This window comes from Cydia fagiglandana, chromosome 17, assembly GCF_963556715.1.
Source record: "Cydia fagiglandana chromosome 17, ilCydFagi1.1, whole genome shotgun sequence".
NCBI lineage: Eukaryota > Metazoa > Arthropoda > Insecta > Lepidoptera > Tortricidae > Cydia > Cydia fagiglandana.
The window spans coordinates 12,770,444-12,798,035 of NC_085948.1; the positions used below are offsets into that span (position 1 = coordinate 12,770,444).

General features: G+C 37.2%; 2 protein-coding genes across 3 annotated transcripts; one reads left to right on the top strand and one right to left on the bottom strand.

Annotated features, from left to right (window-relative positions):
• Window positions 1-256: 256 nt before the first annotated feature.
• LOC134672530 (carboxypeptidase B-like) lies at window positions 257-26,493 on the top strand. Of its 2 annotated transcripts, XM_063530474.1 has the most exons (11): window positions 257-393; window positions 518-742; window positions 5,067-5,191; window positions 5,751-6,078; window positions 6,424-6,665; window positions 7,072-7,074; window positions 23,421-23,581; window positions 24,018-24,149; window positions 24,501-24,597; window positions 25,733-25,879; window positions 26,244-26,493. In XM_063530474.1, exons 2-11 carry the CDS (start codon window positions 553-555, stop codon window positions 26,481-26,483), a joined length of 1,665 nt encoding a protein of 554 aa, XP_063386544.1. In that variant the 5' UTR covers window positions 257-393; window positions 518-552; the 3' UTR covers window positions 26,484-26,493. The 2 variants fall into 2 exon arrangements, with proteins under 2 accessions (XP_063386544.1, XP_063386543.1); XM_063530473.1 differs by lacking the exons at window positions 257-393; window positions 518-742; window positions 5,067-5,191; ... (1 more) ...; window positions 6,424-6,665; window positions 7,072-7,074 and adding exons at window positions 15,654-15,784; window positions 20,858-21,370; window positions 21,581-21,772; window positions 22,505-22,638.
• LOC134672527 (centrosomal protein of 162 kDa) lies at window positions 8,939-27,260 on the bottom strand. The gene is made up of 5 exons (XM_063530469.1): window positions 26,764-27,260; window positions 13,743-14,289; window positions 12,860-13,375; window positions 12,259-12,476; window positions 8,939-11,101 (listed from the first exon to the last, which is right to left on the bottom strand). Exons 1-5 carry the CDS (start codon window positions 27,154-27,156, stop codon window positions 10,871-10,873), a joined length of 1,905 nt encoding a protein of 634 aa, XP_063386539.1. The 5' UTR covers window positions 27,157-27,260; the 3' UTR covers window positions 8,939-10,870.
• Window positions 27,261-27,592: the final 332 nt, after the last annotated feature.

Below are 27,592 nucleotides of genomic sequence, written 5' to 3' on the forward strand. Positions count from 1 at the left end.
TGGTTCGCGATGCACAGTGGCGCCGCGGCGCGGCCTATTTAATGTTTTTGAGGGACACTTTTTAATACATGAAGATTGTTTTCCTCATCTCTACCTTCCATACCCCGTCTCTATATATTATAAGTCTATGATATCAGTCTTTTGTTATTGGGGTAGATGGCGTTAATAACTAAATTTATGCTTTTTTTATACCGGCCATACCGGCATTCTCGCCTGGCAACTTTCTGTTCTGCATTTCTGAGTGGCAACATTATAGTGCTACGTGATAAAATGGCGTCTATAGAGTACCGTTCGGTGTCCTCGTAATTTTTTATAACAATTACGATTTAAATGATAAAGTACTAACTAATGTATAGTTTTTCTTCACAGTTTTATGTTTAACGCTTAGAAAGTGTAAGTACTTCATCTGTTAGCTCATCTCGTTGTATATGAACGTGAATTCCAGGTTTCTGATAACGGCGGCCAAATGCAAATGAGTGTTCAATTTGCGGCGTTAACAGCAGTTATTTGGTTTCAGTCGAAAAGCCCTCTAAACGTTTTTGTAAGAGTGCAATGTCCGAGGAGTCGGAGCGGCATGGCGAGTCGGCGGCGGCGTCACCGAGCACCGGCGGAGCGAGCGCCGCGCGCGTTGTGTTGACCGCGCACCAACTCGAAGCCGCTGCCGCGGAGACGCTTCGGTCCGCGTGGTCCTCGCAGGACTCGTACATTGACCACCTCGAAACCTTGAACAAGCAGCTGGAAGGTATTTACGACAGTTTCATCGGCTTGGTAGCGTCGCGGTCGGCCTGTGATCCGCCCGCGGATTGTTTATGTGCAAACATTACTTAGTTCTTCTGTATATCGACAATGCTTTAACTAAAATTCTAGTGATACTGTTATGACACATGTTAAATGAAATGTTACTGTGATATTGGAATGTTATGATGAAAATTTGTGGTACAAGGGAGTATATAGGTGTTTTAAGTTTAAACAAGAAGGTGGTTCAGAAGATGGTGTCCTGTGTTAGCAGTGGAGTGTTCAGTGGAAGTGCTTACAATGGTCATGGTGTAGGCGACCTGAGGTCAAGTGCTCTCCGCTAGCCGGAGCTGTGCCAGTGTTCTAGTGCTTTCACTCTGTCCAAGATGGCAGCCTTCGGTGGGCCAGACGCAGATTCATCTGATTTATGTTCACATGAAAAAGTAAATATGATTTTCTTTTCTTCTTTTGCTCTATTTATAAGATTATTTGGTACTTACTAGCTTTATTTGTTTGTATATTTATTTCTTGTCTCCAAATTGTTATTGTAAATGTCACTTGATTCAACATTTTTTTTTATTTGGATTTGTAATACCAATTGTTAAACTTTTCATCAAGTTATTGTTTATTATAATATATCTCTAATATTAAGTGACTCCATAAAGCTGACCACTTTCTTTAAAAACGTATGGAAATCTTCTGATGTGACTTGATACTGATATTCTGTATACCATAACTAGAATTTCCTAGTTTTTGCCAAACTAATTCAGTACTAGGAGCATTCCTTATTCCGGAATATTGCTGAATTTAGAATGAGGTCAGTCTTATGTGAAATATAAAAGGGTCATTCTTTGAGAATATGTCTCCGGTTGAGTCTAATTGCGACAACTCATTTCATACATTATGTATGGGTCTCAGCAATTAGACCACAGGCATATTTTTTGAGAATGACCGAAAGAAGCATTTCTATAAATCTGTCCTACACGCAATGAACTTGTGTAAATTAATTGTTTTGCTTTCAAAATAAATCATTTTGAATCATGTTGCGCAAATATTGCTTGACAGGATAGACAGAAGTTTGAGTGAATGCCAAAAATTTCATTCAATCTTTATAAATTAGCTTTGCTTCAATAAGATAAATATTTATGAATTTAATTTATAATTGACATCTGACACAAACACGGATTTTTATGAGTAACAATCAGTATAAAATATAATGCATATTGTAATAGTACTTAAATGATGCAACCTACTAGTAGTACATTAATGAATAGCCTAAACCACTATTGGGTAAACTTCCCTAATGTAGCCACCTCCTTGGCCACCTATTTCATATTTTTGGTAGTTAAACAGAATGACACTAATTTAACCCAGATTATATTTAACTCAATTATCAAAAAAAGGAGTTTCCATTAATGGCAGTATCTTTTAAAACATTGTTTTACATAGTAAATATCAATGAAATAATGGAAAACTACAAAAATATTATGTTAATACTTGTAATGTAATGTTTGGATCAACATCATTGTTTTCTTTTTGTTTTAGACTATTATAGTCTGTATAATACCACTTTTCTTCAATACTAACTATTATATCGCGATATTATACCACCTAGATACTTAACTTACTACTTACTATGCGGAGTATGTGGTATAAAAAGTATTTCTACAAAATTTTGCTAAAAATATTAACTCTAAAAAACTTTACCATTTATCATAGTAAAGTAGCCTAAAGTTGGCTACAGCAGAAACTATAAAATGTATGAACGGTCAATATCATATAGATAATGACAGTTGAAGTTGCTAAATATATTGTACACACCTTTGTTACCATATTTATAAATAAAGATGCATTATGATATATTTGGCCGTCACTGTCCATCTGATGAATTTTACTATTATAATATGTATTTACAATAGGAAGACTGCTACTCTAAAAAGTCAAAAAACAATGTTTGTATGAAAAGCTATACAAATTTTATTCAGCATAAATGAGGGTGGGAAAATACAATGCTGCTGTAGAAAAATAAAATACAAATTGTCCCTGTGGAAATTCCACAATCTGTATGAACATTTTATGAGGCACTGTACAATATTAATCTTTTTGTATGCTGTGGCCAAAAATTGGTATTGTATCAGTGGCCTTGAATGAAGATTAAGGTCCAAATGTTTGAGATATAAAGTTCTAGGCATACAAAAGGTTTAAACTATTGTGGAGTCTACTGTCATATCAAAATGATCCAATATTTTTACTAAAATCTGCACAGTTTTGGATCATCAACATACTCAATATGCCAGTATTCAGTCACCATCAGATATATCACGGTGGACAAGGTGCTCAAAAATATCTGGACATGCACACAACTTACAACAGCCTCTTGGGGTTCAATGTCCTAATACTAGAACAAATTACCTCTGATGAAATTTAAATCTTAATAAAATGGAATAGAGTTGCTTTTATTTTGTTTCGTTCTATTTTAAAACAAAACAAATTCAACTCTATTTTCTAATATGGTTGATTCAAGTTCGATTGCCAATTTTCCTTGTATGTTGGGCCGCTAGAGAATAGAGGCTTGGTACAGATATTTGTGAACACCGTGGCCACTCTGAACCTCCTGGTGACTGAACCAGTTCTTTTATCTTCCTCTGTTGTCCAATTTCATTTTATCTTGCATCAAACATATGCCATATTGAGCAGAAACTCGCATCCAATATAATCACATTACAATCACCAGCAGAAGTTGCTAAGCGGGAGAGGTGTTCATAATTACCTTGACTTATTCTCTTAACAATAAAGTCGCGTCAAGATCATTTTGAACACCTCGCCCGCTTAGCAACTTCTGCTGCTGACTGTACTATGACTCAGAAAGATACGAGCTAAACAAATGCAATTTTATGATTATGAAAAAGTAAACTCCATACTGGTTTAAAGTAGCCAAGGGCTGTAGTTGCATCTTTTTCTTTTGACACAAACTTAAATTTGACACAGACATAAAAGAGAAATGATAATATGGAATGTGATAAATAATGTATCAGTTGGTGCGACTTATAGTACCATTGCTATAAAAGCATCATTTGATTTAAAGGAAACTTGTACATCCCAAACTTAGGTAAACAATATTACAAAATAAATTCATCATCATCATCATCTCAGCCTATATACGTCCCACTGCTGGGCACAGGCCTCCTCTCGAGCGAGAGCACAAAATAAATTGTGTTTTGTAATCTAATATAGCAGTGTCAAAGAAAGCCTGCATACTTTTTTTATATTTTAAATTCTTATGATGATTCCAGACTAATGATGGAAAACACACTTAAATGTGTAATAAGCTGTTTTTTTAATTCTATTAAAATATTTCTTTTAAATTAAAAGTACTAATAAAATCAAATTAAGGGGCACAGGTATGTTAATTTAATATCAGTCAAATTGTGCAAAAATATTTTTTATCATGTTTATATCCAGGGGATAATGGGGACTATGAAGAAGTAATATTAAAGAAAAATTATCTTCGAAATGTTTGGTATTCTATTGTGCATTAAATTTGAAACAGGAGATCAAGTTTCCTTTAAATATTGATGTTTCATATAGGTATTCGGTATAATTATCTTACTATAAGTACTGCCTTTTTATGTTGTAAAAACCTGGTTTTGTTATAAGAAGTTTGGTAGGGTTTTTAGTAGAGTACAGTAAGGTTTTTAGACATAAGATGGCAGAAAAACAGTTTTCTGTGAATTTGTTAAGGTGTTGTCGATTGTTGTATTATTTATTTAAGGACATAATGTCAAATGATCACATATTTGCTCAAATATTTTAGAAATATTCTATATTTTAAAATATTTATTCACAATATTGGATCAAATATTTTAAAATTTAGAATTATTATTATTTCACTTGCTTGATTCCTAATTCTATGATTTATTTACTACCTAAACTCATATTTTGTTGCACTTTTTAACCAAAATATTAATGTACATATACAAGCTTTTGATCACATATACCTACCTATCAAATGCACAAATTAAATAATTTTGTATATATTTATCCTTTTAACGAATGGGTAAACTATTCACTTAATCATTATTTCATATATGTATTTGGACTGAAAATCACATTTAGTGCAAGAACCCTGTTTTATAATATTCCAAGATTTTTGTAACTTTGTCTATAATATATTACCTAACATGTTTATATTTTAAAGTAGATGCCTATATTACCTAAGTATTTATCTCATTATTAACATAGTAACTTTTTTATGTATTATTATGTATATATTTTTATTTTTATTTTTCATCTACTTTGTTGTTACTAATATTGTTGTAAACCATCTTCAGGTAGCTTGGAAAAGGCGAAAGAGGTAGAAGATAAAATCAAACAGCAATATGCAGAATCACAACATAGAGAGAAAGTGCTTGTTAGGAGGCTCGCTGCTAAAGAGCAGGAGATCCAAGATTATGTTGTAAGTTTTTTTTATTTGTATGGTAAGTTGTAAGTTGTCCTATTTCATATGACTAAAGTCACTAAAGCATTTAGAACTAAACAATAGCTTTTAGAGTGGGGGACTTTTGATTTTATACCTTACTAAGTTCTGTCTGTCACTTTGACAGTGTGTGATGATGATGATTGATAAAAACAATCATATGTCCTTCCTCGGGCCTCAAATTATCTCCATACCAAATTTCATCTTACTTGGTTTAGGTGTAAAGAGAACAGACAGAATTGAATATTGTTCATTTAATACTATAACTTTTGTTGGCTATACCCAACTGTAGCGGCCGGAGGTTTTAAGTTCTTTTTTTAGAATAAATTTGACCTCATAATCAAGTTTGCCAGAGACGATGCAATACCCAAGTGATGGGAGTAACAACCCCATATTGACCCGACTATGTCTTATCTGGTCTTATCGCATACGCATCCTCATTGCAGTCACAATTATTCCGAATGCACAGCTATTTTTCGTCCCCAGGTCAACAAAACATCTCTATTATCTCAAACAAATATTTATATTTAATTTCCAGAGTCAAATTACCGAGCTCAAATCATCACACGCAAGTCTGAACGGGCGACCAACTTTACTGGATCCGGCAGTCAACGTACTTATCTTAAGGTTAAAACAAGAACTAACGTCCACGAAGACGCGACTAGAAGAGACGCAGAATGAATTATCAGCGTGGAAGTTTACGCCAGACTCGAATACGGGGAAGAAGCTGATGGCAAAGTGTAGGCTTCTACATCAGGAGAATGAAGACTTGGGACGCATGACGTCGAGCGGGCGGATAGCGAAACTGGAAGGCGATCTGGCGTTGCAAAAAAGCTTTAGTGAAGAAGTGAAAAAGTCACAATCAGGTAAGAAATCTATGAAAAATCCAAACTTCTATCATTAAGATGTAAACTATTAATTGTCAGAAACGCTCAGGGGGCATTCACTTGTCATTAGGGATCTAATATCTATTGCCCGTCATCTCATCATTCACTTATTCGATTCATATCACATATCCATTCCTTATCCTATCCATTCTCGTCACGCCACACATCCTTCTTAACATTCTATGACTCGTTTTTAATTTTACCCTTCAATCGATGGGGCATCCGGGCGTCGCAAACGGTTCCAGTGACCCGTCGCCATTTCATGCATCCTGCGCTAGGAACGCTCAGGTACAAAATAAATATCACAACTTGTTTAATTTTCAGAACTGGACGATTTTATACAAGAGCTAGACGAGGACGTGGAGGGCATGCAGAGCACGGTCCTGTACCTGCAGCAGGAGCTGCGGGCGGCGCGGGGAGGCGCGGGCGCGGTGAACGGCGCGCGCGCGTCGCCCGACAAGCGCGCCTACAGCCCGCGCGGCGACGCCGGCGCCGGCGCGCCCGCCGGCAAGCGCCGCCGCGCCTCCGTGCTGTCGCTCGACTACAACGAGGACGAGGAGCCGCTAGTGCCCAACGGCGACGCCGACTAGCCCCGACCCTCCACGCCGCTCCGAGCGACTCGCCCGCCAGTGTGTATGTACTCTTAGAAGACGCGTTTGACGATTTCTGTGTCGTTCCCGTTGACTAATCGGTGAGGCTGTGTCTAAAAACGTTTGGTACTTTTGCGTTTTAGCACCGTGGACCGCGTGACCGTCGGTAGTGTCGGTTTTTGACATAGTTTTATACTTGTAATGAATTTTAAACGGACTCGGTTGACAATTTTATAATTTATTTATGATAAGTGCATCGATTGTGATATGTATTAGATTGCAATAATGTGTGAGCGATACCGATTGATCTGTGTTGCTGAGTTTAGTTTCGAGATGGCATTTATTTTATTTATGTGCCCGTATTGATCGGTTATGATATGAGACCGTTGAGACCGTCAGCAATAATGATGAACACCAAGCCTAATGTTGTATGATAGCCACGTTTTTATGAAATTTGTGAATTTCTACATAGTATATTTATATTTTCAAATTACAATGAATGTATATAGAGCTATGTTAATAAACATGTATTACTGGCATCAGTTTCCTTTGTTTTACTTTCCAAGACTTAAGGTCGGTTGCACCAAACCGCATGTCACCGTTAAAGCGTTTGCAAAATTTTGTTTGTATGGGAAATCTTATACTTCACTGCTGTTTGACGTTAATCAGTCTGTTAAATGTGATTGGTGCAACCGGGCCTTAACCTTTTCGACGCCGTGTCAAACACAAAAGCTTTCACGTCACCGAAGTGTCAAAACTGAAACTGAACTTTATGCATAAGCACGTAGGTCTATGTTGCTCTGTGGTCTGTGACCGATTAATCAGTCTGGCGTTGACCCTGCGGTGCGTATATATCGGTCATTGACGTCCAGAAAATTAATTATAGGATGTAGACCGTAATGGTCGATTTAGATGGAGACTATTTTGTTTTTTTTTTGCCGTCTCAAAATAGTTTCGCATCTAAATCGACCATTATTTTTTTAGTTCAAGTTGCTGAATTATTTGCTTGTGTATGTTAGGTATTATTTTCGTAAAAGTAAATAAAACGCGATGCATAATGAAAATATCACTATTTATTTTCATATTCTATAACTAGAAGGCACCACAATACATAAGGCGACATCGGTGGTATCGTAAAGCATCACTCACAAAAATAGTTATCTGACTAGACATAATCTACTTAGGAACCTCACTAAACAGTCATTAAGTTCTAATTTGTGCTTATAGGGTATTAGTATCACTAAAACATTCGTTGAAACAATTAAAATGACCAAAATTGTAAACCTTATTCCAACAAGATAAGATCTATCTAGGATTCAAAACTTGCCGGGCGAAAAACGACCTTGAAGTTTTCAATTTAAAATATAATTTACAGTACATATGGTCCTATTTTCCCGCACTAGTGCGTAAAATAACACTTTTCGTGCGATGTCAAAAGTTTAAGGGGCCATATGTACTGAAAAACGTTGTACGATACACGTGCGAATAGGTAATTCGCAACTCGTGTAGATTTAAAACACTCCCTTCGGCCTTCCTCTTTTTCGCACTAGCATCGTAAATAACTATTTAGATTAACAATTCATAGACAATGTATTTTAAATGATATGTAAATCAACTACTCATACCGTACATTTCATAATTAAGTATTATTCTTCTCTATTTTGTTTGGTTTGCGCTCCAAAACGTTGACAATGGTCCCAAGCTATTAATGAATAATTCATAACTTAATTCTAGCTTAATAATGTAAATTAACATAGGACTTCAAGGCACGAGTACTTAAATATTTTCCTTTGGTCCGTTTTCATAACTATGGTTTTCGTAACTGGCTGCCAAAGAAGATAAATTTTTCCTATTTCATAATTAATTATCAAACAAGAATCTACTATCTGGTTTCGTAATCGAGTTTCGTAACTGGTTATGAAATAAGATTTTTTTTCTGTTTTCGCCTGGATTGGCTACGAAATATGAATTATTTTTCGCTGCATCGTAATTAGTTATCAAACAAGAATTTATTACTCTTTTAGTAATCGAGTTTAGTTATTAACTTCGATATATTTTTTGTGGAAGTTAAGTTCCCCTTTTGTTGCCAATTTACCCTGTGAGTGACTGACTGGGCAAATTGACTACAAAAGAGAAGAGAGCAACATCCAGGCTCTTTCTGTACCAATTTTGATTAAAAAAAACTTAGATACAATAAAGGTACCTACATAGATATCCCTACAGTAAATTAGAGAAAATAAAAATACGAATATTGTAAATCATCTACTTTAATTTTCTAGATTTGTATAGATAGAAAAGCTTGTTAAAACAGAGTACCCTTACTAACAGTAAAATAAAAGAAAAATATGACCTAACTTCCTTTAACAAAAAATATAATTTTCACTTCGTAATAATTCTTCTTAGTCTAATCTAATACATAAATGGAGCAATAATCTGAATGCAGTGCCCGGTAGTTATTTTGTTTTCAACTAACTCTGCTACTGCCCTTTCAATCTCTTGATCGATTTCTTGATAGTTTACACGAAAATGTCCAATTATGAAAAAAGAAAAAGTAATAAGTTTTGATAATTAAAGTGCGTCAAGCAAATCTTGTCAGTAGCAATGTAAAGCAAACTAAAGTAGGGCAACACTCAAAGAGTAGTATTGCGCTAAGAAAAGCAGCAATGTACAATGTACATCGAACTTTTTTTTCCGCTGAACGCGCCCTATTACGTACGTCAATTCAAATTGTCACTCGCGGATTTCTCCATTGAAAATTATGGAGTGTAGAAGTACCTACAGTCTCTACCTTCCATATTGAAAATGTTAAAAATTGTTATTAATAGGTATGGACGGACAATTTAAAAGCGGTGTGTGATGTTGATAAAAATGATTAACTAATTTGAAGATCTCAAAATAAAATTAGAAGTGGATTATGCCGTTAAACAAGAATGTATTGCTTCAGCAGGTTAGATGTCCTACTGGATTTTAATATTTTATTAGATTTCTCAGTTGGCACTGTAGGCATCTTAGCTTTGAGCATAATCTTATTTAATATATTGGTATTTAATGGTGACACAGCAGAAATATCTCTTGAAATAGAATCGATTCAGAATGTAAACATTGTAAACAAAGAAGATGATGGCTGTCATTCGCGATCCACATTCCACAGATAAAACACAGGTGACACGCGATTTTCGAATTATTCGAACACAGTGTTGCTAACCCGCGATTTTTCAAATTTGCCGCCGTTTGCTACTGGCAAGATTTGCTTGACCCAGTATAATTACGAATGAAGAAAAAATACTCGATTACGAAAGCAAAAAGTGAATTCTTGTTTGATAATTAATTATGAAACAGGAAAAATAAATCTTTGGCAGCCAGTTACGAAAACCATAGTTATGAAAACGGACCAAAGGAATATTTTGTGCTATGAATTAAATGTATAAACACCAATCAAAAGCAATATCAAATAACACAACACGAAAAATACGTACTTAACCGTTTCAATCCTTTGAACGCCAACGAGCTAACAGTAAATCGGCAAGAGTACCTATCTCCCGCCTTCAATACATTGTTCAACACGGCGTTCAAAGTTTTTAATATTTTAATAGTAAAGGAGGTATAGTCTAAGAAAAAAGTGCCCCGAGTTTGAACTAGATGGCGTTATACAGTGTTTTATGGTAACGGACTCAAAAGTATTGTTAAAACCCTCCACCAAAGATGTCAAGTAACGCGCGCGGCTAAAGCCCAAAATCAAATGACGCGCCGCACACGCTATAATATAATAGGCGTGGCGTTCAAAGGGGTAAAAGTTAACTTTTAACAGCCTGAATTACCGGATATTGTACTGGGGCATACAGCGACATCTACCGCTGTCTAATTCGATATTATGCACGATTCATTCACAGGCATTATAGGCCCAGTGCATGAACTATAGGGGGCAGCATAGGAGCCGTCAGATTTGTGGCGCGAGGCGCAAGTGTCGTTTATGCTTCCGATGTAGCCCACAAGATGACAGAGCCTACTGTTCACAAGGAAACGTACCGACGAGAACGGTAGATGGTAGCACTTTCTTTGGCAATGTATATGTGCACATATGTTTCCGATACAGGCCACAAGATGGCAGAACATTCAACGCGCGGTCCCTATACCTCTTTTACCGCAACTCTAAAATCAATCTGTCTCAATAAAAATCTGAATCAACGCCCAGTATCTTTTCTATTTCTAAAATTAGGGTTGTCACCGCCCCCATGGACGTCATACTCTTTAGCACTGGCCTGGTACTTCACGAGCTTGTCGTCGGCAGCCCTCACACGCTCTTGGAGTATTTCCACGGTCCTGGTTAGAAGCTTGATTTCTTCCTGCAGGGGATAGACTTGCATGTTCATCTGCATCAGCTCTTTTTCGTGGGCCAGTTGAAGGGTGTGGAGCTACGAAAAAAATAATGATTAATTTCGATACTTAGAGCTAGATGATCTGACTTCCGCCTATGACCGTTAAAACTTTAGCTAAGGTTAATAGTCAATGTGGAAAAGACTGTCTAACTCTTGCGTTTGCACTTACAGAAGGTCGGTCTTGCCAGCCAAATTACGAGACTTCTTGCTAACCAAAAATGATATATCCGGTCATCTCCACCAATGTGGTCAACTTAATTATTTGCTGTCTCTGCCGAGTGGCTCAGTTAATTGTGGTTGGTGCAATTGGCCCTTAATATGATGCAACTCGATGCAATATTTATAAGTGATGGATTGATGACGGGCAATTAAGTTTAATCATTACTATTACTACCTAAACTAAATTAACTACGACTTAAGCCCGGCGCCCAAAGGTGTCTTAGACATGTCGAGGCGTTCTTAGCATTTCTGGCCCCAATTTCACCAGGGTGACAGGTGCGACAATTGTAAAACATCACTGTTGCTGAAGTCACAGGCATCCATGGGCTACGGTTACCGCTTACCATCGGGCGGGCCGTATTCCTGTTTGCCACCATCATTGAATTATTTAAAAAAACTTTATTATATCGGAAAGAAACAGATATTTCTCTTGCTAAGTTTATGACAATTGTCACAAGAAACACTACAATTGTAACGAAATTCCGACATATAACTCATTTCCTGTCAAGATTTACCGACAATTCTACAAATATGTCGACTAGAAAAAATAATTCTTGTTTCACAACATAATTGTAATACATACAATTGTAGCAAAATGCCTGTCAAGTTTGTAAGTATTTCTATAGAAAATATTTTATAAAATTGTAATATGTCACCTGTCGCTTGACAATTGTCGCTCGACATATGTCACTGACAATTGTAGCCGTGGTGAAATTGGAGCCTGGACACCTTGGTACGCCTGAGGAATGCCTGGCATTCTTAAGCACACCTCGGTATGCCTGAGGACGCCTCGGTAATATACAGAAGGGATACCTTGCTGTGCCATGGCGACAGTGGGCGCCGAGCCTTAATGTGTCTGGGCCTATGATATTAATGGATTAAGGAAAGGTATACGTACGTTTACCTTATTTCTAATGCTAAAAAAACGAACTAAGTATATGTATGGACGCAGTGGGGTAGGGCCTGATACTCACATCCTGAATCCTTTTCTTCTTAAGCAGTATGAACTCCTCATTGGTCCGCTTGAGCGAGTCAAGCAAGCTGCTTCTTTCTTGCATCAGCACTTCCTGATGCTTCTTACTCTCTGACAGTTCCGCTTCCATCTCTGAGGTCACTTTGACTAGAATGTTCTCGGCTGATTTGGCGCTTGGTCTATAGCCTGGTTTCTTTTGAGGATTCAAATGGAGCAGGACTGGAATAAAATAGCCTCTATTATATTTTCTTACGCATCTACTGCAAGTTAAAGCTTTTCATACCACAAGTATAAAGAAATTTAGTGTTGTAGTTAATAAATACAATGATATAATAGTCAAAATAAAAGATAAATATATACTTATGTACCTTTGGTATCTTGGCCTTATATTTAAATAAAAGAATAATTAGGACGGAAAAGGCGAATTTTTCAAAGGAACTGACTGAACATAATTATACCATGGATCGAGATCTTCACTCTACCAGTTTTCTACTGTAAAGCCTATTCCCCCACCTTGGCAGGTTTTTCATCAACATAGATACGAAACGAAATACGAGTACCTATAACCAAAACTAAAACTATAATAAGTAATACCTACGCACCTTCTTTTTCCTTCTGCAGACTACGTAAATTCTTCCTCAGCTCTTCAGTTTCTCGATTAATCTTGGCAATAGTTCGTTGTTTGCCTGTCAGTTCTGCCTGCAGACCCTTTATAGTAGCGCACAGATAACTGTCTTCCTTCAGTTTGTTTATAAGAAGCGCCGAATTTTGCGTCATCCTGCTCACGGCAGAAGACGCCCTGTCAAGTTTAAGAACCGTCTGCGTACTTACAGAATGCTGACCCCTTGGTACCGTCTGAGAAGCTGTATCCACCAAATTAAGCTTATTTAATTTATTTTTTAAATCAGTGTTCACTTTTCGGTCTTCCATTAACTGACGTTCTACGTCTATAATGTGGTTCTCATACTTTTGTTTCATGTCACCAAACTTTTCTTGGAGAGTCAGCAGAATTCCTTGGAAATGGGTCTCTTTGTCTTTTAGTTCTTGTTCCAAACGCGCGATACGATCCTCTAATAACTTTTTCTTATTGTCCTCAACAGTTGATGATTTTGCAGCAACTGAAATAAGTTATAACAACTTACCCCGAGGGTTACAGCAAAAATCGTACAACAATATTTCATTACGTATCTGCATTTCTATCATTCTTGCATATTCGAAATTATGATTTTAGCGGTAAACCCTCTGGACTGAACCCAACAGTTTACCTAAGATAAACTTCTCTAGAGTCAGATCAAGATAACTCAGCAGGGATTTTCACAGAAGTGTGTCGTTTAAAATAACACTTGCACGTCTGTGCTATTAAAATTGCTGCAGAGTTATCTTGGTCTACTATCACTGACTGAGGAGGAAAGGGAAATAACACAGATCAAATCCCCCGCAGAAGAAACCGAAATGACAATTAAGAAATAATATTTGGATACTAACCTATTAACGCTGAAACAGAGTCCGGATGTTTCCTCCTCAAAATCATCTCCATTTCCTTGACTTGCCTCTGCAAATCTTGAGTAATAGCAGAGTCCTTATCGCGTTGTAGCGCTAAATTCTTCCTCTCATTACGTTCCTTCTGCAGCTCCGCCATTAATCTACTCTCATTTTGCCTGACCGCTTTCAATTCGGCGTTTCTATTTTCATATTCTTTTCCTATGCGTCCGATAAACTTTTCGCATTCTACCAACTTGAGTTCAGCAACATGTTTCTCTTCGTTGACTTTTTCTAATTGTTTTCTCAAAACTTTGTTGTCATCTGTCAATTGTACATTGGCAAGCTCTAGACTTTTAGCTCTTTCGGTGGTGTCTTTTAGCTCTTCAATCAAAGGTTCGTGTTTGCAAGTTAAGGCACGTTTTGGTGAATTTGTAACAAACCTGGCGACTTTCGCGGACTCTCTTTTCTTGGAATCGATGACACCGGCTGAATAAGGCCTCGCTTTGGGTTTACGTCGTGTTTCGTTTTCTTTACCACTCTGCTTGGCCACCTGTAAATGCAAGGTAACCATGAGTTGTGTCTCGTGAATAGGTACAGTGGCTTTCAAAAGTGCATGGACACGTTTCAACTGTAATATTAAGGCATTAAGGTCGACATCTATCCATGCACTTTTGAGCGCTACTGTACGTTACACCAATACCTTAATTCTTACTTTTGAACCTTGTGAATATTGTGATAAGTAGAAAAACCAAAGTTTGTTTTTTTCTGACTGTCGGTACCTATTCTAATTATGCTGATATAATTCGGTAAATTATATATGCATGACAAATAAAATAATACTTAACGCAATGTGTTGCACACGAAACCACAAACTCACGTGACGTGACCTATTTATCCTGTCCTTACATATCCTTCTTTACCTATACCTACAACAATAATTACCTACCACCACCGTTCACCTAATAAAGGTAAATCGACGTGTAAAAAAATCCCATTTGGCATAAATCAATCGATCGATGAATCAGTATTATTAATTACCTACAGGAATATAATTAAGTTACCTACATTAATATAAAAAAGTGAGTAAGCACTTGAAACCTAGCCTAACATCATTTTACCGTAACATGAACTCAATTTGGAGCAAAACAGTTTTTCTATCAGTTTCTTCTAATATTAAAATACGAAAAAGAGGATAAACCCGTTCGAGAGGCAGATTGTCAACAGCGTTAAATAACTGCAACTCGGAGGCAATGACCGAGCGGGCACCTCATTATATTGTTGTCATTCTGGTTCCGAAATGTACATTAACATCGGAAAATAGGTACTTCGATATCAGGTAAAAAGTGCAAAATCAGAGTGTAATAAAAATAATAAAACGACTAAGTAATATTATATAAGAACCTAGGATACTGCCCAGCATTTACCTATAACTTATGCATCTTCTTCCATTATGTGCCATCTCCTACCGGAGGTCGGCTATCATGAGGATTATACGAACTTTAGACACAGCTGCGCGGAATAATGAGCATGTGCTCTGTTTGAACCATTGTTCGGAGATTTTTGAGCCATGAGTTACGTCTTCGTCCGGATGATCTTTTCCTTTGGATCTTTCCTTGCAACTTATGCATAAAAAAATCAATATTTACTTAAAGTTTTCGGCCATTTCCACGATATTTAATCCAGTTACTCGTACAAGTAATATGAATGCTTGACATAAGGAGCTATATCTTGAAACTGGCAAGCCGATTGGAATCGCCGCCTTATCAAGCATCTTAAATTCTTAATTATGCTAAAGGTTACACGTAGAAGCGCTAGAAAATCAACTCCCAAATACACCACACACGCTGAATAACAATGATCCCGAAACCAATTGATATTGAAAACTTGAAAAGCCTCCGAAGTCCGGCGGGGCGCCGGCGCAAGCGGTCACTGCCAAGAGTCAGTGCTGTCAGTAGCCATGGAGTCGTGGACCGTACTGGTTGTGCTCTTCGCGGCCTCCGGGGTGCTGGGCACTCCGTTTATCAACAAACTTGCTCCGGGACAAGGTAATAAATTCTATTCATAAAACTGGAAAGGGGTCAATAACTGTTTAAGATCATTTCAATAGGTCTATCCAGAATTTTGCAATAAAACACTTAATCTTCGAATACCGGTTTTCATTAATAATTATTCGGTAAAGGATTTATTTTAAATTAATTATATTAACATCGAAAATTTTCTTGTGATGTTTGGCCACATCTTCATGAACTTAGCTGGACGCAGGCCTGACCATATCCCAAAATTATTTAATTATTAATAACTTTAATTTAGCCTAGTTATTTTTATTGTTCGCAATAGACATCTTCACTTACGTAGTTGATTCGGATCTGCAATGATTAAGTGACTCTACATTTAGATTATTACAACACAAACAAATAATATTCAATTAAATTCTCATTTGTATATCAACATTTTTAGGGTTCCGTACCCAAAGGGTAATAACGGGACCCTATTAGGGTTCCGTAGCCAAATGGCAAAAAACGGAACCCTTATAGATTCGTCATGTCTGTCTGTCTGTCTGTCTGTCTGTCCGTCCGTATGTCACAGCCACTTTGTTCCGAAACTATAAGCACTATACTGTTGAAACTTGGTAAGTAGATGTATTCTGTGAACCGCATTGAGATTTTCATACAAAAATAGAAAAAAAACAATAAATTTTTAGGGTTCCATACACAGAACACACAGGGTTAGGGGTACATAGAACTGAAACTCAAAATTTTTTTTTTCATCAAACCCACACGTATGGGTGGCTGTGACATACGGACATACATCTATGGATAGGTCTTCAAAAATGATATTGACGTTTCTAATATCATTTTCTTCTAAACTGAATAGTTTGCGCGAGCGACACTTCCAAAGTTGTAAAATGTGTCCCCCCCCCTGTAACTTCTAAAATAAGAGTATGATAAAACTAAAAAAAATATATGATGTACATTACCATGCAAACTTCCACCGAAAATTGGTTTGAACAAGATTTGGTAAGTACATAGTTTTTTTTTAATACGTCATAATACGTAAACCGCAATTTTATTGTGTTACTTGCTGTTACGGAACCCTTCATGGGCGAGTCCGACTCGCACTTGGCCGCTTTTACTAAGACTTCGCTGTCCGTCTGTCCGTCCGTCTGTCTGTCACCAGGTTGTAACTCATGAACCGTGATAGCTAGACAGTTGAAATTGTCACAGATGATGTATTTCTGTTGCCGCTATAACAACAAATACTAAAAACAATATACATATGTAAATATTTAAGTGGGGCTCCCATACAAAAACCGGCCAAGTGCGAGTCGGACTCGCGTTCCAAGGGTTCCGTATATTACACAATTTTAACAATCAGTGCCGGATTAAGATATTTTGATGCCCTAAGCATTTCTAGGTGCCCCATCTCCCTATTAGGGTCATCAAGATTACATAGATTTTTTTGGTAAATTGAGAGAAGTTCATTGCCGCATTACAGCTGAGAATGGAAATCAGTCACATCATTTTATCACGAAAATTGACAGTGCCGCAGCAGTAATGTTGCAACTGAGCCCCTAATGCTGTTGCAGTCGCCACCCGAATGTCACCTTTATCATAGCTTAGAAAGTCATAGAAACGCGAGCGAAGCGAGCGCGGAAATTTTTCGATATAAAAACGCAATATGATAGACAGTTGACAGTTGTACATTTTTACTTTTAGTATGGAAATCAGTCACATCATTTTATCACGGAAGTTGACAGTACTGCAGCAGTAACGTTGCAACAGAGTAATGTTGCTGCAGTCGCCACCCGAATGTCACCTATATCATACCTTATAAAGTAAATTTTTCGATATAAAAACGCAATTTTACTTTTAATCCCAACCAGGCGCGAATCCAGGATTTCATACAGAGATGGGACAGTTTTCTATCAGCCTAGCTTCGCATAGGGCTCGATATTTAAGGGTCTCAGCGAGGTTGTTTTCATGCATAAAATAACTATGCAAGAAAGCAGAGCTTGGAATTAAATTGGCGAAGTGTGAGAAAGGCAGCAGGCCCAGCTGCGAAAGAGGAAAGCTTGGATTTGGATCCACGCCCAAGTGTAATTAAGGCAAAAGATCAACTTTGCCGTAAGGCAGAAGGCCTCGCATAAGACCTAACTCCGAACCGCAAAAGAGTGGGTTGAAATCGAATCTATGCATGTAATCACGACTCTTCTACTGCTACTGATTGTTTCCCAAAGAATTACGCGCCATTATTTTTGCAAATTAGCTTTTGGACAGTTAAAAAAAATCGGGTGGTAAAAACGATGTGTCTGTCCCTAATTTTAAAATTTGTTCACCTTTTTCAACCTGGCATTTTGGTGCCCCCCCTGAACGCGGTGCCCTAAGCACGTGCTTGTTTTGCTTATTGGTTACAAAGTCTCAACCATCAACCAACCATTAAAGTCGACGAGTACAAAAAGCTTTAAGCTAGCTCTCAATTTAACATTTTTTTAAACATTATTTTTAATTTGACCTTACAATTACTCGTAAGTAGGTAAGACCGTTAAATATTTAAAATGATTATCTTATCAGAAAATTATCACCAATTACTCTAAGAAAACTACTACTCTAAGTAATCCGGCACTGTTAACAATGTATTTTTTATGTGAAACGTGAGTGAAATCTCTTTAAAAAATCCGTAGGGGTCGGATCAAAAACTGTAATTAAATCCGACTCACGCTTGACTGTACATTTCTAATAGGTTTTCCTGTCATCTATAGGTGTAGGCCTATTTTATGTATTTTTTTCAAAATTTTAGACCTAGTAGTTTCGGAGATAAGGGGGGGGAATGGTCATTTTTTGCCTATTTTCTTGAATAACTTCTAAACTGTTTATTCTAAAATTATAAAAAAAATATATTTGAGATCCTTACAATAAGCTCTTTTATTTGATATGTAACATGATATAGTTTAAAAAATTTAATTTTTTCATTTACCCATAAAAAGTGGCCCCCATGTTCAAAATTAATTTGTTTACGTTACATGTCCGTATTTGGGTCACAAACTTACATATGTGTGCCAAATTTCAACTTGATTGGTCCAGTAGTTCCGAAGAAAATCGGCTGTGACAGACGGACAGACAGACAGACAGACGCACGAGTGATCCTATAAGGGTTCCGTTTTTTCCTTTTGAGGTACGGAACCCTAACAAACGTGATTTAAATTTCCGTTTTTTTGCGTAATGGTGCGGAACCCTTCGTGCGCGAGTCCTACACGAACTTGGCCGGTTTTTAAGCTTCAGTGCTCTACATTTTTTAACAGGTCTTAACAAAGTTTTATATATAAAAATATTGGTTTATCCGCTAATTTAGAATGGAGTCCGCAGTCCTCGGGTTATCCTTATATGTCTTTATCAAGCTTAAAAATAACCGCTAAGCGCAATACAAAAAAATAAAGAACTCCGTAAAACAAATAGGACCCTGCTTTGGTCTACGACCAAATGAAAGGCGATAGCTTAAGCTACTTATACTCGTACAATAAAATAAATAATTAAACAATTAATTAAAATTAGTTGTGGCCCCTCAATAAATCAAAGGTAAAAGTGGCTGCCGGCTCGAATATCAATGGTGTTCTGTGATACGGTATCAATTGCGAGCGACCGTGGCCGGCATACTAATTTACACCACTAGTACAATATTCAAATGTAGCCTTTACCTGTGACATGTTTAATGACTTTCTCTGTGCTTGTCTACACTAGACTACCTCGTACAGACACCGCGTTAGGTTTAGGTCAAACTCATTCACCTTGGTACGTGGGAACCACACATTTACTAGACAGGCTAAGCCACGAAAAGAACCAACTAGGCACGACTGTACCCGTACGCGTCAAAAGCATGACACACCCAAATTTCAATTGCTTATCGTTAAAAAAAATCGTACTTGGAACCTAAAATGATTTAAGTGCAGAAACGTATCATTTTCTGCACACTAACCTGGTCCTTATTTCGTGTTATATTTTTCAAGGGGGCACCCACTTAATGTAAAATCTACCCCTAAAAACCAATGTAATTTTTTTTTCAGAATTTTTAAATACATTTTAGTTTAGGGGTCGCTACCACACTTTGAAGATTTGGACGCTCCATACAAAATGATATTTATTTTTTGTTTTATTTTTTCGATTTTTCATTGTGGGGCGAAGAGTCAGGGTGTATTAAAACCAATGTTTGTTTTCAGAATTTTTAAATACATTTTAGGGGTCGCAACCGCACTTTGAAAATTTAACAACAATGACCCTTTTTCAGAGCATGAGAAATGAAAAATACGTTTACCGCTCGGTGGTAAAATAATGCGTAGTTAGCACGTCTTATACATATGCAACATCGAGGGCGAGAGATCTGTGCTTTCCGACCGGCCACCCGATCTTGTCCTAACGGTTAGGTACAGAACTTGATTTTGTTACTACCGGAATTGGTTTAGATTTCGCTCACGTACCAAGGCAAATCCAGAAACACTGAACTCGGCCGGGGTTTTAATGTGTTCAGTTCCTTCCGGGTGTTGGAGTTAAAGATAACTCTAAATTAACATAGGTCTTGCACCTTGCACAATATTAAATTTTTATATCACACTTTTTAATGCCTTATAAAATACCAATATTAAGAAAATGGGTACCTATTTGTAATCGATCGTAGAATCAAAATAGAATATTATAACTATGTATTAGAGTTTATGTTGGGAGGGTATAGGTGCTGAATAAATTAATAGACTTCGTTTTACAATCACTAAGTATCTAACAACTCTTTTCGGTAAAATAACTATTATGTTGAGAATCTTGAATTATTTAATGTTGTTTCAATATAAATTAAACTGTTTTAGTTTAAATTTTTATCAATTGTTATAATTTAATAAACGTTTGTGTTTGTGTGTCAAAGCTAAAGGAGTATATTGGAAGATAATGCTTTATTTTGTTTTAATTTAAATGATAATGACATTGCTGTAAAAGACGTCTGAAGTAAGATAAATTATTCTAAACAAAATTCACAACATATTTTTGGGCTACCCTGTGATTTAGTATAAATATTATATGTACTTACCGTAACTTCATTCTTCAATTACGAAACCTAAACAATTACTTTGATTTTAGAATTCCCGGCTAAAAACAGTGTTCGACAGCCGTCTAACATAGAAGATGCTTCAACTGATCTAGCTGAACCATCAGCATCAGAATTAGCAACCACCCAAACTGACGATGGAAGCTCCATAGTTGACAAAGTCGATGAAACACCCGTGAAAGCCGAAGCTGACCCTGCGGCAGCAGAAGCAGCAATTAAACCTGATTCTATAAACCCCATAGGAGAAAAACCAGATAAATCTGACTCCGATGTCTCTGCCAATGTAGCTTCTACCAAATCTGACTCAGAAAGCTTAGTCGCAACTGAACCTGAAAAAATAGAGACACAAGAATCTGAAGCAGCACCCACAGAAACAGACCACGTAGATCCGGTAATAGAAGAAGAACCAGCAGTTTTAATACCCAAGACAGGCGATCTATCAAAAAATGAGGTCAAAGTTGACTATTCCGGAGCTCAGGTGTGGAAAATCAGCACAAACAGGACTGGAGTTCGTGCAGTTATAACGAGACTGAGACGTAGAAACCGTAAGTTATTCGTTTTTAAAGTTCATAAGTTGAATCTAAGTAATTTGTGCGAATTGCAATCTAAACTGTCGAGAAGTGGGTTTAAAGTCACGATTAAATGCATTTTGCACATTAACATACAATATACATTTTAAGTAATGTAAGTAAGGTACATAAAACAATTTGCAACGACGCAATATATCTTTTTAATGACCTTTTGTATAATTGCAGTGGTCTCGACATGGGGAGGCGATCACTCGTCCGCCGACATACTTGTTAGGCACGACGCTATAGAAAACGTGACGAGGATTTTCAAGCGGGAAAACATTTCGTATGACGTCATCATTGAGGATTTACAAAAGAGAATCGATGAAGAGAACCCGCCTCTTAGCCCTGAGGAGTTAGAACTTCACGATAGAAGAGGTATTGATTTTACTAACCATTATTTTTCATAGAAAATGTCACGCGAAACAAAAGTTATATTTACGATACTGCCATATCATAAAATTCATTAATTTAACTTAACAGCCTTGCCTAAACATGTCATCAATTATGAAAATAAAAAAACCGGGACTTTACCCATATTGGCCGAAAATTGCTTGGTCTTTTCGCCGGGAACCATTACATCAACAATATTCGACGGGTCCGTATCATTCTGTTCCAGCTAGAGCTTACACTTTTTGGCGTTACAGGGCCTCCCATCGCCGAATAGGTTTAGTGGGTGCCTACATGGGATATAATTCTCTTAATCTACCCATGGAATATTGGCCGGAAGCCCATTGGGGTTCGTTGCTATTAGGCACAACTGCACGATTCAGCTAGCACGATCACGAGTCACATCGAGTGCTTATTTTCAAAGCCATCTTATTCGACCATTTAGTTGCAAAAGCGGTTTTACGCTATGAGAAATAAAGATGTATTTAAATGATTCGATGTTAATCATAAGATAAAGAAGATAATCACTTGATATATAGATAATAAAGGCTCTAGCTACTGTGTCTAAACACCTAAAAATATGGCCTGCGGTTGCATGTTCCACTGACCCAATTGTGTCCGGCAAGTCATGACTTTGTAACTAACTGCAAGTGTGATAGAACTCGTTCGACGCCTTTAACAATACGATAAAGAATGTTGAAACTGAGTTTTTGTTTTCAGGACATCGCATGACCTGGAAACAGTATCACAGGCTGGAGGATATCCACGGATTTATGGAATATCTAGCTAAAACTTATCCGACTCTTATTAGTACGAAGTCAATCGGAAAATCGCATGAAGGTCGCGATTTGAAGGTATTTCCACTTACTGCGTATAATGATTTAATGACAATAGGTGGTGGTGGTACCTACTCGCTTACTTAATAGAGACTTAAATCTCACGAGTCGATACCTTTAAGATCTAATTGGTAAGTTAAGAGGGAAGTATAGCACATGAGATCATCATTCTCCATGATTTTTTAGTATGTTATTGACACAATGAAAGACTAGGTTTATGGGTTTTCCTTTTTTCAAATTTTGCATAACAAAAAAGTTTTTTTATTATTATTAAAAACAGCGAAACCTATAAACCTAGAATATGCTGAAGGGATCAACATCAAAATCAAAGTAATAATAAAAACAATACGCTCAAGAATAATGAATACTGGTCAATCTGTATGGACATAGGGTACATCGCCAATTACTAGCCACCCCCCAATTACTGGCCACCTATACTAAAATGAATTCTGTGTATAGGTGAATAGAACTCATTTTTGTAAGAGGCGGCCAGTTATTGAACGAGTGGGTTGTGGATAAATTTCAGTTACTGGCCATTTTCCTTATACTGAAAATGAGTTTTATTTATCTGTAAATAGAATTCATTTTTGGAATAGGTGGCCAGTAATTGAAAAGTGGCTAATAATTGGATTTTCGTACCTTATATACTAAAATGAACTTTGTTCACCTATAAATAGAAATCAAATTAAGTGGCTAGTAATTGGGGGGTGGCTAGTAATTGGCGATGTACCCTATTTACTAAACTCCAATCCCTGTTACAATTACCTACCTAAGTTCTGACTATTTGATTATTTATCTAGGTGTTAAGAATATCTGACGGCAAGCCAACAAACAAAGCGGTTTTCATCGACGGAGGCATCCACGCCCGGGAGTGGATCAGTCCAGCAACCGTCACCTTCTTCATCAACCAGTTCGCGGAGAACTTCGACGAGGAGTCCGATGACATTAAAAACACGGACTGGTAAAAATTACAATATTTTTGGCTGATCATCATTGGCCACAGCATCTTGACAGATGATTGTGCAGCGACAGTTTATGAAGAGGTCTGTGCGTCGTTGGGGTCGTTGGAGATCGGAGGTGCGGCACACCTTTTCCTATGGCTGTAAAGTCCAATGGCAGCACGACATTTCCGACGATTTATTGAATGGTGGCCTAGCGGTAAGAGCGTGCGACTTTCAATCCGGAGGTCGCGGGTTCAAACGCCGGCGCGTACCAATGAGTTTTCGGAACTTATGTACGAAATATCATTTGATATTTACCAGCTTTTCGGTGAAGGAAATCCATTGTGAGGAAACCGGACTAATCCCAATAAGACCTAGTTTACCCTCAAACTAAACTTTCTCTTAAAGTGCTCGCTTTAGTTCCCCTTCTACAAAATTACTACATTATTTTTCCAGGTATTTCTTGCCCGTGGTGAACCCTGATGGTTATGAGTACACGCACACAACCGACCGGCTATGGCGGAAAAACAGGAAACCGAGCAACCTGGCCAGAGTGTGCTCGGGGACAGATCTCAACAGGAACTTTGGGTACTAAATCTAATCTAAAACGTTAATGATACAGATGTTTTCACAGAGTAATGGCAAAAATCTACTGTTGCTGTTACTGCTGCATGCTACGCACAAAATAAAAAGTTGTTTTTCCATCAGAGAAGGGTCCTTATGCTTCTTGTGCAAGAAGGACGATTCTATCACAATTTTTGTTGGAATTTCTGATAGAAAGGTCGTTATTGCACATGAAGCATGGAATCTTCTGTTATATAGGTAGGCATACAAAGGTTTCACTGGAACATATGGAACGTCAGCGTGGCGTCGACAACTTGAGGGAAATCCCTCTGTCCTACATATAATATCAACTACAATTCAATATCTATTCTTTAGATACCGATGGGGAGGCAAAGGAGCTTCCAGTAACCCTTGCAGCGAAACCTTCCGAGGCAGGACCGCATTCTCAGAACCGGAATCTAAGGCTCTCGCTGTGAGTACCCATTCATCAACTACTTAATCATCAGTATCATCAACATTTCAGCCCGAACAAGACCAATGCGAAATGCTTCACTACTCCGGCCGTTAAGTCTATCTCCCCCGTTACACAGCTAGATCTTAATTTTAGTGTCGAGTTGAGAGCATGCTTTTTTACGTATCTAAGTATAGGTTATCGACATCCATCATACAAATAGATGTGCCTCCCTTTCTTAATGCTAACCGCTGAACATAGTTTACCCCCGTAATCTGTCTATTCCTTGACAATTACAGAACGTAAAGATATCATTAAAAATATGAGTTTTATCTTTGGATTGCTATGAGTCATCATCAATGAAGACAGGCCAATCACGACGTTAAACGTCCGCTGCTTGACAAAACCTCTACTATAGAGACTATAGACTCAAGGTTTTTACCTCCTGCTATTAGCAGTTCTCTATGATATTTCAGTTCATCTTGTTGGGGGCCTTCCCACACTGCGTTTTTAAACTGGACGCCTCTCAAAAACCACCATTAAGATAATGAAATACCCATGTTGTGATAAACTCTGATAAACATCTACCGTGTTTGAAGCAAGCACTTTCATATTAAAAGCATATTTATGTTAATTGGAAAGTGCATATCCTTTTCGAAGATCTTTATTTATGAACTATACTTGAAATGATAAGATTAGATAGTTACAACTAGGTACCTAGGTACCTACTGACGTGTCCAACCACTAGAGCTTCCTTGGGTTACGTTACAGCAATGCTACCCTTATGCGAAATGTCTATTAGGTAGTTTCCTACATATATTCGACAATCATATGTTATTTTGAAGACCATATTCTAAAATGTGTCGTTACTTACGCAAACCTAGATTAGTTTTATCAAATTTGTGTACGACAAGGGTTGGATAAGGTATACGTAGGGTACCTAAGGGTAGTAGTTACCTAATGTACTTTCACGCTCCGCGATTGTTGCGCCATTTTAGGGTCCTAGCTAAATTGTTCAATCAATTCTTACGCTATAGAATTTCCAATTTAGCAAGAACCCTCAATGGCATAACAATCTCGTGTGGTGACTGTATATTCCATTTTACGAAATAAACCATAGCAGTTTTAATTGTCATTGATAACTCTTCTTCATCAGGATTTCATTAAGAGCAGTGGTGCCAACTTCTCGGCATACCTGACATACCACAGCTACGGTCAATACTTGCTGTACCCCTGGGGCTACGACAATGTGGTGCCTCCAGACTACAAGGACCTAGATGAAGTCGGCAAAACTATTGCTAAGGTAGTTATTAATTAATAAACTATTATTATGGGGTATACTTGCCCAAAATATGTTCCTTTAAAAAAACCTGAAGCGGTGGTGGCCGAGTGGATCTGACATACGACTTTCAATCCGGAGGTTGTGGGTTCAAATCCTGGCTCGTACCAATGAGTTTTTCGGACCTTATGTACGGAATATCATTTGATATTTACCACTAGCTTTTCGGTGAAGAAAAACATCGTGACGATCCGAGTTTTAGTAACTTTTTCTGGCACATTTTCTACTTTATTACAAATTAATACCCGAGACATGAATATGTGAATGAATATTTTAGCTGTGAAATTGTTCACAATTGCTTATTGATATTAAAAAAAACTATTTTCAGGCTATTGAAGAAACCGGTGGCTCCAAATACTCAGTAGGATCATCCAGTGGCCTCCTGTACCCAGCCTCCGGGGGCTCCGATGACTGGGCTAAGGCTCAGGGTATTAAGTACAGTTACACTGTAGAACTGAGTGACACGGGTCGCTATGGCTTCATCCTGCCTACATCATACATCAATCCCGTGGCAAAGGAGTCTTTAGCGGGTCTTCGGGCACTTATGAAGATCATTCATCATGGTTAACATTGCATTTCAAAGGACTTGAGAGTCTTTTATAACAGAATAAGAATTAAACTAATATTTAAGCACAGACAAATATGCCATAGAGAAAATAAGTTTTTTTTTTATAATAGCCAATTTTTACAAATTGGCCCATATAATAAGAGACAAATCGATTGTACAACATACTTTAGGCAATATTTAATTATTTATTTTAGATTATTATAATAAGTGGAAGTGATTTTTATGAATTTTATTATTGAATAAAGAGATTAAAAAAATATGTGTGAATAAAAAATCTTACCTTGTGCACAGGAGTTTTATTTTCGATCTTATTATCATTATCTGCTGATGCTGGTTTAGTAACTTTAATTTCTGGTACTTTATTGTTACTAGTTTCTGGAGTTATATTTAGAACAGATGCTATAGGACTACTTTTCAGTAAGTGTTCTGTTTCAGATGCGATATTTTCCGCTCTCTTGAGTATCACATCAACATCGTCTGTGTCACCAGCTAGCAGACTGTTGTTGGTGCCACCAGAAAGCTTGTTAATTTCAGTCAATATCATCTTGATTTCTTCGTCACTGTCTTTAAACTTCTCACAAGATTGTTCATTTTGTAGAAACTCTTTAGTGGACAAACTATTGTCGTTAGAATTACTAGTGTAATCTCGCATGGAAACAGAACTTTGTGCCATTATTTCTAACTGAAACTAAGAGTTGTCTTAGAGAATTTTAGACAGTATTTGCTTAATAAGACCGCCACTCTGTTTAGGGAAATCCATAAAACAAACATCTTAAACTATTGTTGCTTAGCAACGATTTTTTTTCTTTTTGACACATGCATAGCGACGTCCCGTTCCCACCTGTCATTCCGTAATCCGTACGGAAAATTCCGAACGTGTGCAATGCAACCGGCTAAATGTGTCCAGATCTCAGAACAAATAAAATTGAAGATACCTGTTTACATAAATTTAAGGTACTTATATTATTATTAAAAAAGTTTAATTATATTACATACTCACAAATTTAAATGTACACATCTTAAGAAATCTTGAAAACTCGATATAGAGCGCCATCTATTAGGCTATCCATAAACGCTACAAGGAAAAAGGAAGTAACACATATAACACG

Excerpts from the sequence above, each read along its gene's own strand:
- LOC134672530 (XM_063530473.1), top strand. The coding sequence starts at position 15,697 with ATGGAGTCGTGGACCGTACTGGTTGTGCTCTTCGCGGCCTCCGGGGTG. Across the intron at positions 22,639-23,420 it reads ATGAAGGTCGCGATTTGAAG|GTGTTAAGAATATCTGACGG; the intron begins GTATTTCCACTT and ends TTATTTATCTAG. Across the intron at positions 24,150-24,500 it reads GATCTCAACAGGAACTTTGG|ATACCGATGGGGAGGCAAAG; the intron begins GTACTAAATCTA and ends TCTATTCTTTAG.
- LOC134672527 (XM_063530469.1), bottom strand. The coding sequence starts at position 27,156 with ATGGCACAAAGTTCTGTTTCCATGCGAGATTACACTAGTAATTCTAAC. Across the intron at positions 14,290-26,763 it reads ATAAAACTCCTGTGCACAAG|GTGGCCAAGCAGAGTGGTAA; the intron begins GTAAGATTTTTT and ends TTGCATTTACAG. Across the intron at positions 12,477-12,859 it reads TCTGCAGAAGGAAAAAGAAG|TCCTGCTCCATTTGAATCCT; the intron begins GTGCGTAGGTAT and ends ATTTTATTCCAG.